Consider the following 17164-nt stretch of genomic DNA (forward strand, 5'->3'; position numbering starts at 1 on the left):
GACATTTGAAGTCAGAAGTTCACCTTAGCCAAATAAATTTAAACTACATTTTCACAATTCTGACATTTAATCCTTGTAAAAAATTCCCTGTTTTAGGTCAGTTAGGATCACCACTTTATTTTAAGGCGTGAAATGTCAGAATAATAGTAGAGAGAATGATTTATTTCAGCTGTTATTTCTTTCATCACATTCTCAGTGGGTCAGAAGTTTACATAAACTCAATTAGTATTTGGTAGCATTGCCTTTAAATTGTTTAACTTAGGTCAAACGTTTCAGGTAGCCCTTCCACAAGCTTCCAACAATAAGTTGGGTGAATTTTGGCCCATTCCTCCTGACAGAGCTGGTGTAACTGAGTCAGGTTTGTAGGCCTCCTTGCTCAAACACACTTTTCAGTTCTGCCCACAAATGTTATATAGGATTGAGGTCAGGGCTTTGTGATGGCCACTCCAATACCTTGACTTTGTTGTCCTTAAGGCATTTTGCCACATCTTTGGAAGTATGCTTGGGGTCATTGTCCATTTGGAAGACCCATTTGTGACAAGCTTTAACTTAACTTAAGCTTTAACTGATGTCTTGAGAAGATGCTTCAATATATCCACATACTTTCCCCTCCTCATGATGCCATCTATTTTGTGAAGTGCACCAGTCACTCTTGCAGCAAAGCACCCCAACAACATGAGATGTTTGGTATGTCCAAGCTCAGCCAGCTGAAGTCAGATCTGGAGTCAGATACAGACCTGGAGTCAGACACAGACCTGGAGTCAGACACAGACCTGGAGTCAGACCTGGAGTCAGACCTGGAGTCAGACACAGACCTGGAGTCAGACCTGGAGTCAGATACAGACCGATACAGACCTGGAGTCAGACCTGGAGTCAGATACAGACCTGGAGTCAGACACAGACCTGGAGTCAGACCTGGAGTCAGACACAGACCTGGAGTCAGACCTGGAGTCAGATACAGACCTGGAGTCAGACCTGGAGTCAGATACAGACCTGGAGTCAGACCTGGAGTCAGATACAGACCTGGAGTCAGACCTGGAGTCAGATACAGACCTGGAGTCAGATACAGACAGTCTATAATAACTAAAGGTTCCCGTGGTAATAACTAAAGGTTCCCGTGGTAATAACTAAAGGTTCCCGTGGTAATAACTAAAGGTTCCCGTTGTAATAACTAAAGGTTCCCGTTGTAATAACTAAAGGTTCCCGTTGTAATAACTAAAGGTTCCCGTGGTAATAACTAAGGGTTCCCGTGGTAATAACTAAAGGTTCCCGTGGTAATAACTAAAGGTTCCCGTGGTAATAACTATAGGTTCCCGTGGTAATAACTATAGGTTCCCGTTGTAATAACTAAAGGTTCCCGTTGTAATAACTAAAGGTTCCCGTGGTAATAACTATAGGTTCCCGTTGTAATAACTATAGGTTCCCGTTGTAATAACTATAGGTTCCCGTTGTAATAACTAAAGGTTCCGGTGGTAATAACTAAAGGTTCCCGTGGTAATAACTATAGGTTCCCGTGGTAATAACTATAGGTTCCCGTGGTAATAACTATAGGTTCCCGTGGTAATAACTAATGGTTCCCGTGGTAATAACTAAAGATTCCCGTGGTAAGAACTATAGGTTCCCGTGGTAAGAACTATAGGTTCCCGTGGTAATAACTAAAGGTTAATAACTAAAGGTTCCCGTTGTAATAACTATAGGTTCCCGTGGTAATAACTAAAGGTTCCCGTGGTAATAACTATAGGTTAATAACTAAAGGTTCCCATTGTAATAACTATAGGTTCCCGTGGTAATAACTATAGGTTCCCGTGGTAATAACACTATAGGTTCCCGTGGTAATAACTAAAGGTTCCCGTGGTAATAACTAAAGGTTCCCGTGGTAATAACTAAAGGTTCCCGTGGTAATAACTAAAGGTTCCGGTGGTAATAACTATAGGTTCCGGTGGTAATAACTATAGGTTCCCGTTGTAATAACTAAAGGTTCCCGTTGTAATAACTAAAGGTTCCCGTTGTAATAACTAAAGGTTCCCGTTGTAATAACACTATAGGTTCCCGTGGTAATAACTAAAGGTTCCCGGTGTAATAACTAAAGGTTCCCGGTGTAATAACTAAAGGTTCCCGGTGTAATAACTATAGGTTCCCGTGGTAATAACTAAAGGTTCCCGTTGTAATAACTATAGGTTCCCGTGGTAATAACTAAAGGTTCCCGTGGTAATAACTAAAGGTTCCCATGGTAATAACTAAAGGTTCCCGTGGTAATAACTATAGGTTCCCGTGGTAATAACTATAGGTTCCCGTGGTAATAACTAAAGGTTCCCGTGGTAATAACTATAGGTTCCCGTGGTAATAACTAAAGGTTCCCGTGGTAATAACTATAGGTTAATAACTAAAGGTTCCCGTTGTAATAACTATAGGTTCCCGTTGTAATAACTATAGGTTCCCGTGGTAATAACTATAGGTTCCCATTGTAATAACTAAAGGTTCCCGTGGTAATAACTAAAGGTTCCCGTGGTAATAACTATAGGTTCCCGTTGTAATAACTATAGGTTCCCGTGGTAATAACTAAAGGTTCCCGTGGTAATAACTAATGGTTCCCGTTGTAATAACTAAAGGTTCCCGTGGTAATAACTATAGGTTCCCGTGGTAATAACTATAGGTTCCCGTGGTAATAACTATAGGTTCCCGTGGTAATAACTAATGGTTCCCGTGGTAATAACTAAAGATTCCCGTGGTAAGAACTATAGGTTCCCGTGGTAAGAACTATAGGTTCCCGTGGTAATAACTAAAGGTTCCCGTGGTAATAACTAAAGGTTAATAACTAAAGGTTCCCGTTGTAATAACTATAGGTTCCCGTGGTAATAACTAAAGGTTCCCGTGGTAATAACTATAGGTTAATAACTAAAGGTTCCCATTGTAATAACTATAGGTTCCCGGTGTAATAACTAAAGGTTCCCGTGGTAATAACTAAAGGTTCCCGTGGTAATAACTATAGGTTCCCGTGGTAATAACTATAGGTTAATAACTAAAGGTTCCCGTGGTAATAGCTAAAGGTTCCCGTGTAATAACACTATAGGTTCCCGTGGTAATAACTAAAGGTTCCCGTGGTAATAACTAAAGGTTCCCGTGGTAATAACTAAAGGTTCCGGTGGTAATAACTATAGGTTCCGGTGGTAATAACTATAGGTTCCCGTTGTAATAACTAAAGGTTCCCGTTGTAATAACTAAAGGTTCCCGTTGTAATAACTATAGGTTCCCGTTGTAATAACTAAAGGTTCCGGTGGTAATAACTATAGATTCCCGTGGTAATAACTATAGGTTCCCGTTGTAATAACTATAGGTTCCCGTGGTAATAACTAAAGGTTCCCGTGGTAATAACTAATGGTTCCCGTTGTAATAACTAAAGGTTCCCGTGGTAATAACTGTAGGTTCCCGTGGTAATAACTATAGGTTCCCGTGGTAATAACTATAGGTTCCCGTGGTAATAACTAATGGTTCCCGTGGTAATAACTAAAGATTCCCGTGGTAAGAACTATAGGTTCCCGTGGTAAGAACTATAGGTTCCCGTGGTAATAACTAAAGGTTCCCGTGGTAATAACTAAAGGTTAATAACTAAAGGTTCCCGTTGTAATAACTATAGGTTCCCGTGGTAATAACTAAAGGTTCCCGTGGTAATAACTAAAGGTTCCCGTGGTAATAACTACAGGTTCCCGTGGTAATAACTATAGCCGACTACTTACAGCACACGCAGATTCCTCAGTCCAGCGAAGTCGGCCTTGGTGATTTTAGTCAGATTATTAGCGTTCAGATCCCTGGAGAAACAAGACGAAACAAGACGACACGATGAGTTACAATATGGACAACAACAACAACATACAACAACATACAACATAAATAAACAATCATTCATATTTAAAACATGTTCTAAACAAACAGATTTGAATAACACACAACCTTCACTGTTCCAGTATTACCCTGGTTATTGACGTTATTTAGGCCATTTAAAACAAAAAGATGGGGGAGAATCTCAGGATTCATGTGGACATGACATCATCTTTCCATTACAGATCAGAGACGTCAGCCTACGAAACATAAAGGAAAGGTGAGATAACGAGGAGCAGGATAAAGGAATGATGAGATAACGAGGAGCATGATAAAGGATTCATGTGGACATGTTCATCATCTTTCCATTACAGATCAGAGACGTCAGCCTACGAAACATAAAGGAATGGTGAGATAATTCAAAACCAACGAAACGATGAGCAGGATAAAGGAATGATGAGATAACGAGGAGCAGGATAAAGGAATGATGAGATAACGAGGAGCAGGATAAAGGAATGATGAGATAACGAGGAGCAGGATAAAGGAATGATGAGATAACGATGAGCAGGATAAAGGAATGATGAGATAACGAGGAGCATGATAAAGGATTCATGTGGACATGTTCATCTTTCCATTACAGATCAGAGACGTCAGCCTACGAAACATAAAGGAATGGTGAGATAATTCAAACCAACGAAACGATGAGCAGGATAAAGGAATGATGAGATAACGATGAGCAGGATAAAGGAATGATGAGATAACGATGAGCAGGATAAAGGAATGATGAGATAACGATGAGCAGGATAAAGGAATGATGAGATAACGAGGAGCAGGATAAAGGAATGATGAGATAACGATGAGCAGGATACAGGAATGATGAGATAACGATGAGCAGGATAAAGGAATGATGAGATAACGATGAGCAGGATAAAGGAATGATGAGATAACGAGGAGCAGGATAAAGGAATGATGAGATAACGAGGAGCAGGATACAGGAATGATGAGATAACGATGAGCAGGATAAAGGAATGATGAGATAACGATGAGCAGGATAAAGGAATGATGAGATAACGATGAGCCGGATACAGGAATGATGAGATAACGATGAGCAGGATAAAGGAATGATGAGATAACGAGGAGCAGGATAAAGGAATGATGAGATAACGATGAGCAGGATAAAGGAATGATGAGATAACGATGAGCAGGATAAAGGAATGATGAGATAACGAGGAGCAGGATAAAGGAATGATGAGATAACGATGAGCAGGATAAAGGAATGATGAGATAACGAGGAGCAGGATAAAGGAATGATGAGATAACGATGAGCAGGATAAAGGAATGATGAGATAATTCAAACCTATGAAACGATGAGCAGGATAAAGGAATGATGAGATAACGATGAGCAGGATAAAGGAATGATGAGATAACGATGAGCAGGATAAAGGAATGATGAGATAACGATGAGCAGGATACAGGAATGATGAGATAACGATGAGCAGGATAAAGGAATGATGAGATAACGAGGAGCAGGATAAAGGAATGATGAGATAACGAGGAGCATGATAAAGGAATGATGAGATAACGATGAGCAGGATAAAGGAATGATGAGATAACGATGAGCAGGATAAAGGAATGATGAGATAACGAGGAGCAGGATAAAGGAATGATGAGATAACGATGAGCAGGATAAAGGAATGATGAGATAACGATGAGCAGGATAAAGGAATGATGAGATAACGATGAGCAGGATAAAGGAATGATGAGATAACGATGAGCAGGATAAAGGAATGATGAGATAACGATGAGCAGGATAAAGGAATGATGAGATAACGAGGAGCAGGATAAAGGAATGATGAGATAACGATGAGCAGGATAAAGGAATGATGAGATAACGAGGAGCAGGATAAAGGAATGATGAGATAACGAGGAGCAGGATAAAGGAATGATGAGATAACGAGGAGCAGGATAAAGGAATGATGAGATAACAAGGAGCAGGATAAAGGAATGATGAGATAACGAGGAGCAGGATACAGGAATGATGAGATAACGATGAGCAGGATAAAGGAATGATGAGATAACGATGAGCAGGATAAAGGAATGATGAGATAACGATGAGCAGGATAAAGGAATGATGAGATAACGATGAGCAGGATAAAGGAATGATGAGATAACGAGGAGCAGGATAAAGGAATGATGAGATAACGAGGAGCAGGATAAAGGAATGATGAGATAACAATGAGCAGGATAAAGGAATGATGAGATAACAATGAGCAGGATAGAGGAATGATGAGATAACGATGAGCAGGATAAAGGAATGATGAGATAACGAGGAGCAGGATAAAGGAATGATGAGATAACGAGGAGCAGGATAAAGGAATGATGAGATAACAATGAGCAGGATAAAGGAATGATGAGATAACAATGAGCAGGATAAAGGAATGTTTATTTGTAGGAGGTGACATTAGGAGATCGTTAGTTCAATCTGTTGACGGGTAAATGAAAATGTTTTAGTTTAACAAAACCACATCGATCTCCAACAGGCTTTATTTTAGTTTAACAAAACCACATCAATCTCCTACAGGCTTTATTTTAGTTTAACAAAACCACATCGATCTCCAACAGGCTTTATTTTAGTTTAACAAAACCACATCAATCTCCTACAGGCTTTATTTTAGTTTAACAAAACCACATCCATCTCCACAGCGGGTAGAAGAAAAGAAAACTCTCCTACAGGCTTTATTAGCTTAAAAGTACATTCACTAAATCCGTTTTTGATTAGTTCGAGCTGTGTGTGTGTGTGTGTGTGTGTGTGTGTGTGTGTGTGTGTGTGTGTGTGTGTGTGTGTGTGTGTGTGTGTGTGTGTGTGTGTGTGTGTGTGTGTGTGTGTGTGTGTGTGTGTGTGTGTGTGTGTGTTAATGTGTGTGTGTGTGTGTGTTTCGGGCTGAGTGTTTTCGCGTTACAACAGCCCGAGACGTCAAAACATAAACCCGTAACTTCATGAACCGACTTTAAAACGGGTCAAATTAATTATCTGTCCGATACCAATGGGAACCATTTCCTGCGCCACTTCTTTTTAATTATCAATACGGTTCTATAAAAACGAGCCACGAGGTTATTCTGTGGTTCTGTTGTGAGAACCACTTCATCAGAATGGACTTTTTGGAGGATTCTGTTGTAGGACCTTAACAGCAGATATTATCATCAATATATTAGGATAATGGACCTTAACAGATAATATCATCAATATATTAGGATAATGGACCTTAACAACAGATATTATCATCAATATATTAGGATAATGGACCTAACAGCAGATAATATCATCAATATATTAGGATAATGGACCTAACAGCAGATAATATCATCAATATATTAGGATAATGGACCTAACAGCAGATAATATCATCAATATATTAGGATAATGGACCTTAACAGATAATATCATCAATATATTAGGATAATGGACCTAACAGCAGATAATATCATCAATATATTAGGATAATGGACCTAACAGCAGATAATATCATCAATATATTAGGATAATGGACCTTAACAGATAATATCATCAATATATTAGGATAATGGACCTTAACAACAGATATTATCATCAATATATTAGGATAATGGACCTTAACAGATAATATCATCAATATATTAGGATAATGGACCTTAACAGATAATATCATCAATATATTAGGATAATGGACCTTAACAGATAATATCATCAATATATTAGGATAATGGACCTTAACAGATAATATCATCAATATATTAGGATAATGGACCTTAACAGATAATATCATCAATATATTAGGATAATGGACCTAACAGATAATATCATCAATATATTAGGATAATGGACCTTAACAGATATTATCATCAATATATTAGGATAATGGACCTTAACAGCAGATAATATCATCAATATATTAGGATAATGGACCTTAACAGATAATATCATCAATATATTAGGATAATGGACCTTAACAGATAATATCATCAATATATTAGGATAATGGACCTAACAGATAATATCATCAATATATTAGGATAATGGACCTAACAGCAGATAATATCATCAATATATTAGGATAATGGACCTTAACAGCAGATATTATCATCAATATATTAGGATAATGGACCTTAACAGCAGATAATATCATCAATATATTAGGATAATGGACCTTAACAGCAGATAATATCATCAATATATTAGGATAATGGACCTTAACAGATAATATCATCAATATATTAGGATAATGGACCTTAACAGATATTATCATCAATATATTCGGATAATGGACCTTAACAGCAGATAATATCATCAATATATTAGGATAATGGACCTAACAGCAGATAATATCATCAATATATTAGGATAATGGACCTAACAGCAGAGAATATCATCAATATATTAGGATAATGGACCTTAACAGATATTATCATCAATATATTAGGATAATGGACCTTAACAGATAATATCATCAATATATTAGGATAATGGACCTTAACAGATAATATCATCAATATATTAGGATAATGGACCTTAACAGATAATATCATCAATATATTAGGATAATGGACCTTAACAGCAGATAATATCATCAATATATTAGGATAATGGACCTTAACAGATATTATCATCAATATATTAGGATAATGGACCTTAACAACAGATAATATCATCAATATATTAGGATAATGGACCTTAACAGCAGATAATATCATCAATATATTAGGATAATGGACCTAACAGCAGATAATATCATCAATATATTAGGATAATGGACCTAACAGCAGATAATATCATCAATATATTAGGATAATGGACCTTAACAGCAGATATTATCATCAATATATTAGGATAATGGACCTTAACAGCAGATAATATCATCAATATATTAGGATAATGGACCTTAACAGCAGATAATATCATCAATATATTAGGATAATGGACCTTAACAGATAATATCATCAATATATTAGGATAATGGATAACAGATATTATCATCAATATATTAGGATAATGGACCTTAACAGCAGATAATATCATCAATATATTAGATAATGGACCTAACAGCAGATAATATCATCAATATATTAGGATAATGGACCTAACAGCAGAGAATATCATCAATATATTAGGATAATGGACCTTAACAGATATTATCATCAATATATTAGGATAATGGACCTTAACAGATAATATCATCAATATATTAGGATAATGGACCTTAACAGATAATATCATCAATATATTAGGATAATGGACCTTAACAGATAATATCATCAATATATTAGGATAATGGACCTTAACAGCAGATAATATCATCAATATATTAGGATAATGGACCTTAACAGATATTATCATCAATATATTAGGATAATGGACCTTAACAACAGATAATATCATCAATATATTAGGATAATGGACCTTAACAGATAATATCATCAATATATTAGGATAATGGACCTTAACAGCAGATAATATCATCAATATATTAGGATAATGGACCTAACAGCAGATAATATCATCAATATATTAGGATAATGGACCTTAACAACAGATAATATCATCAATATATTAGGATAATGGACCTTAACCTCAACAGATATTATCATCAATATATTAGGATAATGGACCTAACAGCAGATAATATCATCAATATATTAGGATAATGGACCTTAACAGATAATATCATCAATATATTAGGATAATGGACCTTAACAGATAATATCATCAATATATTAGGATAATGGACCTAACAGCAGATAATATCATCAATATATTAGGATAATGGACCTTAACAGCAGATAATATCATCAATATATTAGGATAATGGACCTTAACAGATAATATCATCAATATATTAGGATAATGGACCTTAACAGATAATATCATCAATATATTAGGATAATGGACCTAACAGCAGATAATATCATCAATATATTAGGATAATGGACCTTAACAGATAATATCATCAATATATTAGGATAATGGACCTTAACAACAGATATTATCATCAATATATTAGGATAATGGACCTTAACAGATAATATCATCAATATATTAGGATAATGGACCTTAACAGATAATATCATCAATATATTAGGATAATGGACCTAACAGATAATATCATCAATATATTAGGATAATGGACCTTAACAGATAATATCATCAATATATTAGGATAATGGACCTAACAGATAATATCATCAATATATTAGGATAATGGACCTTAACAGCAGATAATATCATCAATATATTAGGATAATGGACCTTAACAGATAATATCATCAATATATTAGGATAATGGACCTTAACAGCAGATAATATCATCAATATATTAGGATAATGGACCTTAACAGATAATATCATCAATATATTAGGATAATGGACCTAACAGCAGATAATATCATCAATATATTAGGATAATGGACCTTAACAGCAGATAATATCATCAATATATTAGGATAATGGACCTTAACAGATAATATCATCAATATATTAGGATAATGGACCTAACAGCAGATAATATCATCAATATATTAGGATAATGGACCTAACAGCAGATAATATCATCAATATATTAGGATAATGGACCTTAACAGCAGATAATATCATCAATATATTAGGATAATGGACCTTAACAGATAATATCATCAATATATTAGGATAATGGACCTTAACAGATAATATCATCAATATATTAGGATAATGGACCTTAACAGATAATATCATCAATATATTAGGATAATGGACCTAACAGCAGATAATATCATCAATATATTAGGATAATGGACCTTAACAGATAATATCATAAATATATTAGGATAATGGACCTTAACAACAGATATTATCATCAATATATTAGGATAATGGACCTAACAGCAGATAATATCATCAATATATTAGGATAATGGACCTTAACAGATAATATCATCAATATATTAGGATAATGGACCTTAACAGATAATATCATCAATATATTAGGATAATGGACCTTAACAGATAATATCATCAATATATTAGGATAATGGACCTTAACAACAGATATTATCATCAATATATTAGGATAATGGACCTAACAGCAGATAATATCATCAATATATTAGGATAATGGACCTTAACAGATAATATCATCAATATATTAGGATAATGGACCTTAACAGATAATATCATCAATATATTAGGATAATGGACCTAACAGCAGATAATATCATCAATATATTAGGATAATGGACCTAACAGCAGATAATATCATCAATATATTAGGATAATGGACCTAACAGCAGATAATATCATCAATATATTAGATAATGGACTTTAATAGGATAATATCATCAATATATTAGGATAATGGACCTACAGCAGATAATATCATCAATATATTAGGATATGGACCTTAACAGATAATATCATCAATATATTAGGATAATGGACCTAACAGATAATATCATCAATATATTAGTGATAATGGTGGCTATACCAGTGGTTCACAACCTATTTAAGGTTACTGTACCAGTCCGACTGAATGTTGCTCTATATTATAGTACCCTGGAAGTCCCGGAAGTACCCGGAAGTATAGTGAAGTACAATACCCTGGAATTATAGTGACTACAGTCCGGAAGTACCCTGGAACTACCCTGAACTACTCCTGAAGTACCCCAGTACCCTGAAGTACCCTGGTCTATATTATAGTACCCCTGGACAGTACCCTAATACCCTTCATGTGTTTTTCACCAGCAACCCTATATCCCATGAGTCTTCTCCAGTACAACCTGTTGATAGGTCCTAATACCCCTGGTCTATATTATAGTAACTACAGTCCTAATACCCCTGGTCTATATTATAGTAACTACAGTCCTAATACCCCTGGTCTATATTATAGTGACTACAGTCCTAATACCCCTGGTCTATATTATAGTGACTACAGTCCTAATACCCCTGGTTGGCCACTACTGGTCTATATTATAGTAACTACAGTCCTAATACCCCTGGTCTATATTATAGTGACTACAGTCCTAATACCCCTGGTCTATATTATAGTGACTACAGTCCTAATACCCCTGGTCTATATTATAGTGACTACAGTCCTAATACCCCTGGTTGGACCCTACTGGTCTATATTATAGTAACTACAGTCCTAATACCCCTGGTCTATATTATAGTGACTACAGTCCTAATACCCCTGGTTGGACACTACTGGTCTATATTATAGTGACTACAGTCCTAATACCACTGGTTGGCCACTACTGGTCTATATTATAGTGACTACAGTCCTAATACCCCTGGTCTATATTATAGTGACTACAGTCCTAATACCCCTGGTCTATATTATAGTGACTACAGTCCTAATACCCCTGGTCTATATTATAGTGACTACAGTCCTAATACCCCTGGTCTATATTATAGTGACTACAGTCCTAATACCCCTGGTCTATATTATAGTGAGTACAGTCCTAATACCCCTGGTCTATATTATAGTAACTACAGTCCTAATACCCCTGGTCTATATTATAGTGACTACAGTCCTAATACCCCTGGTTGGACCCTACTGGTCTATATTATAGTGACTACAGTCCTAATACCCCTGGTCTATATTATAGTGACTACAGTCCTAATACCCCTGGTTGGACACTACTGGTCTATATTATAGTGACTACAGTCCTAATACCCCTGGTCTATATTATAGTGACTACAGTCCTAATACCCCTGGTTGGACACTACTGGTCTATATTATAGTGACTACAGTCCTAATACCCCTGGTTGGACACTACTGGTCTATATTATAGTGACTACAGTCCTAATACCCCTGGTTGGACACTACTGGTCTATATTATAGTGACTACAGTCCTAATACCCCTGGTTGGACCCTACTGGTCTATATTATAGTGACTACAGTCCTAATACCCCTGGTCTATATTATAGTGACTACAGTCCTAATACCCCTGGTCTATATTATAGTAACTACAGTCCTAATACCCCTGGTTGGACACTACTGGTCTATATTATAGTGACTACAGTCCTAATACCCCTGGTCTATATTATAGTGACTAAAGTCCTAATACCCCTGGTTGGACCCTACTGGTCTATATTATAGTGACTACAGTCCTAATACCCCTGGTTGGACACTACTGGTCTATATTATAGTGACTACAGTCCTAATACCACTGGTTGGACCCTACTGGTCTATATTATAGTGACTACAGTCCTAATACCCCTGGTCTATATTATAGTGAGTACAGTCCTAATACCCCTGGTCTATATTATAGTGACTACAGTCCTAATACCCCTGGTCTATATTATAGTGACTACAGTCCTAATACCCCTGGTTGGCCACTACTGGTCTATATTATAGTGACTACAGTCCTAATACCCCTGGTCTATATTATAGTGACTACAGTCCTAATACCCCTGGTTAGACACTACTGGTCTATATTATAGTGACTACAGTCCTAATACCACTGGTTGGACCCTACTGGTCTATATTATAGTGACTACAGTCCTAATACCCCTGGTTGGACACTACTGGTCTATATTATAGTGACTACAGTCCTAATACCCCTGGTCTATATTATAGTGACTACAGTCCTAATACCCCTGGTCTATATTATAGTGACTACAGTCCTAATACCCTGGTCTATATTATAGTAACTACAGTCCTAATACCCCTGGTCTATATTATAGTGACTACAGTCCTAATACCCCTGGTTGGCCACTACTGGTCTATATTATAGTGACTACAGTCCTAATACCCCTGGTTGGCCACTACTGGTCTATATTATAGTGACTAAAGTCCTAATACCACTGGTTGGACCCTACTGGTCTATATTATAGTGACTACAGTCCTAATACCCCTGGTTGGACACTACTGGTCTATATTATAGTGACTACAGTCCTAATACCCCTGGTTGGCACACTACTGGTCTATATTATAGTGACTACAGTCCTAATACCCCTGGTCTATATTATAGTGACTACAGTCCTAATACCCCTGGTCTATATTATAGTGACTACAGTCCTAATACCCCTGGTCTATATTATAGTAACTACAGTCCTAATACCCTGGTCTATATTATAGTGACTACAGTCCTAATGCCCCTGGTCTATATTATAGTAACTACAGTCCTAATACCCCTGGTTAGACACTACTGGTCTATATTATAGTGACTACAGTCCTAATACCCTGGTTGGCCACTACTGGTCTATATTATAGTGACTACAGTCCTAATACCCTGGTCTATATTATAGTGACTACAGTCCTAATACCCCTGGTTGGACCCTACTGGTCTATATTATAGTGACTACAATCCTAATACCCTGGTTGGACACTACTGGTCTATATTATAGTGACTACAGTCCTAATACCCCTGGTCTATATTATAGTGACTACAGTCCTAATACCCCTGGTTGGACACTACTGGTCTATATTATAGTGACTACAGTCCTAATACCCCTGGTCTATATTATAGTGACTACAGTCCTAATACCCCTGGTTGGACACTACTGGTCTATATTATAGTGACTACAGTCCTAATACCCCTGGTCTATATTATAGTGACTACAGTCCTAATACCCCTGGTCTATATTATAGTGACTACAGCCCTAATACCCCTGGTCTATATTATAGTGACTACAGTCCTAATACCCCTGGTTGGACACTACTGGTCTATATTATAGTAACTACAGTCCTAATACCCCTGGTCTATATTATAGTGACTACAGTCCTAATACCCCTGGTTGGACCCTACTGGTCTATATTATAGTGACTACAGTCCTAATACCCCTGGTTGGACACTACTGGTCTGTATTATAGTGACTACAGTCCTAATACCCCTGGTCTATATTATAGTGACTACAGTTTTAATACCCCTGGTTGGATAGTACTGGTCTATATTATAGTGACTACAGTCCTAATACCCCTGGTCTATATTATAGTAACTACAGTCCTAATACCCCTGGTCTATATTATAGTAACTACAGTCCTAATACCCCTGGTTGGACCCTACTGGTCTATATTATAGTGACTACAGTCCTAATACCCCTGGTTGGACCCTACTGGTCTATATTATAGTGACTACAGTCCTAATACCCCTGGTCTATATTATAGTGACTACAGTCCTAATACCCCTGGTCTATATTATAGTGACTACAGTCCTAATACCCCTGGTCTATATTATAGTGACTACAGTCCTAATACCCCTGGTTGGACACTACTGGTCTATATTATAGTGACTACAGTCCTAATACCCCTGGTCTATATTATAGTGACTACAGTCCTAATACCCCTGGTTGGCCACTACTGGTCTATATTATAGTGACTACAGTCCTACTACCACTGGTTAGACACTACTGGTCTATATTATAGTAACTACAGTCTTAATACCCCTGGTCTATATTATAGTAACTACAGTCCTAATACCCCTGGTCTATATTATAGTGACTACAGTCCTAATACCCCTGGTTGGACACCACTGGTCTATATTATAGCCTTCAGGGAGGGCAGACAATAAACCCTATATAGTGACTACAGCATATACTCACAGTCTCTCTGCATTGCGTGGTATATTCCTGGGAACGCTTCGGAGACCCTGGCCGTGACAGTCCACAGTAGAGCCGGAACATGAGCACTGAGCCGGGCATGGCTGGCCCTCTGCCCGGCTGGACAGCCCCAGGACCACCAGGACAGCCAGCAGACATTACACAGACCCAGAGCTGAGGTCGGGCTCGACCGTAGGGACATTATCACTGCAGTGGACTGGTTTGGTAGCCTACCAAGGAGAGGAGCCGAGGAGTCACCGAAGGGTTGTATAAAATCCCACAGGAGGAGTTAAAATCCCACGAGGGTTTGTTCTGTTTGTTTATTTCGTGTGTTTTGCTCCTCCTCCTTGTTGCGGTTTTATTGTTTATTATATAAAAAAAATCACATGTCAGAAGAAACCCGCAAGTCTGGATGACAGCGGCCGGGCGGAAAGAGAGTGCGGCAGGGGCGGCAGGCTGGTAGACGGACAACTGGCGCTAGAGCGGCACAAAGTTCTCCCACATGGCCGCGGCATGCAGTGCGGTAATCCCTCCGTGTGAAGCGATGTATACACGGTAAAACCCAAGAAACACCTCTAATGAACCTTTGGCGAACACACACACACACTCTCCTCTCACTCACACACACACCAGGTGAGATTAGACACAGCGCGAGGTGGGTGAGTGATTGGCTGTTATATTATTCATTCACAGCACGCGCAGAGCGAAGAAATCGTGATCTCGTGCAGGTCAACGTGGCTGAGGTATTGATTTCCCTTCAGACGTCCGTTTAACACCGGGAAGAGCCCGTGCTTAGAATCACACTCCGTGTGTGTGTTGTCGGTGAAAGAGCTCTCCGAGACTGCGTGTGTGTGTGTGAGGGAGCAGAGAAGAAAACGGGAACGTTTCCACTGCGTCTGTCCAAGCAACACCTCGCACGCACACACAACACTCAATCCCTATTTTCTCCCTTCCTCTCACTCTCCTTTCTCCCTCTCTCTATCACTCGAACACACACACACACACACAATGACGAGTCTGCGTTTTCCTCCGAGGCAGAGCGACGCTGTGCGTTAGACCACTCTCTCTGTCTCTCTCTCTCTCTCTCTGCAGTGGCCGGCCACCTGATGCCGTGAGCGGTGTAGAGGAGAGACGAGGCCCCGTCTTGGAAAGTAACCACCGTAAACCAATCGTAACCTACCGGTCGGTGCACCTTCAAAGTCACTCTTGAGATCCTTGAAGGTTACAAGTGTTCACCACAGCAGCAGAAATCAAAAACCGTTAGTCCAAACCGTTAGTCCAAACCCAGGAGCGGAAACACAGCGGAGGACAGTAGCCTAATTAGGAGGTTCATAAATCCAAAACGGTTCAGGTAGTAGTATCCCAAATAAACCCCACAGGAAAGTTGAGGTAATGTTGCAGGAATAGTACCGAGTCAAAGGAAGGGGGGGTAGAGAATACCTCCGTGTCTCTGTCTGCAGAATCAACCGGGGTTTGTTTATAACAGCGCTGCGTCAAACCTGTTCAATGTTACACATTCTCCCAACCGCGCGTTTCGGCTGTCAATCTCATCCGTCAATCCGTGCCGTTTATTTCGGTGTTTCTGTCTCCATGGACTGGGGGATTTCACCTCTGTTTTTAACGTGCGAACTCACAGCAGTGTGGACCAGGGAACTCCCTTTCCAACCCCAAGCCCTGGGAGCTTTATACTGGCTGATAACTCCTCCCTACCCCCGCCCTGAACCCGACTCCTGCCCGCTACCCCTCTACCTTGTACGGTGCTCAGACACAGCGTCACACTGCCTGACGTAGTAGCGCGGTTTG

General features: G+C 38.3%; 1 protein-coding gene across 1 annotated transcript in view; it reads right to left on the bottom strand.

Moving 5' to 3' along the window:
* The window catches only part of LOC135571190 (slit homolog 2 protein-like), a gene marked incomplete at its 5' end in the record, with an annotated part of 68029 nt that extends 52510 nt beyond the window's left edge, over nucleotides 1-15519 (bottom strand). Inside the window, 2 exons of the mRNA XM_065016975.1 lie at nucleotides 3735-3806; nucleotides 15365-15519. Of these exons, the coding sequence (XP_064873047.1) occupies nucleotides 3735-3806; nucleotides 15365-15519 (227 nt within the window). The remainder of the gene's footprint in view (nucleotides 1-3734; nucleotides 3807-15364) is intronic.
* Between the last annotated feature and the right edge of the window lie 1645 nt (nucleotides 15520-17164).

The sequence above is a fragment of the Oncorhynchus nerka genome, unplaced genomic scaffold (assembly GCF_034236695.1).
Source record: "Oncorhynchus nerka isolate Pitt River unplaced genomic scaffold, Oner_Uvic_2.0 unplaced_scaffold_702, whole genome shotgun sequence".
Lineage (NCBI taxonomy): Eukaryota > Metazoa > Chordata > Actinopteri > Salmoniformes > Salmonidae > Oncorhynchus > Oncorhynchus nerka.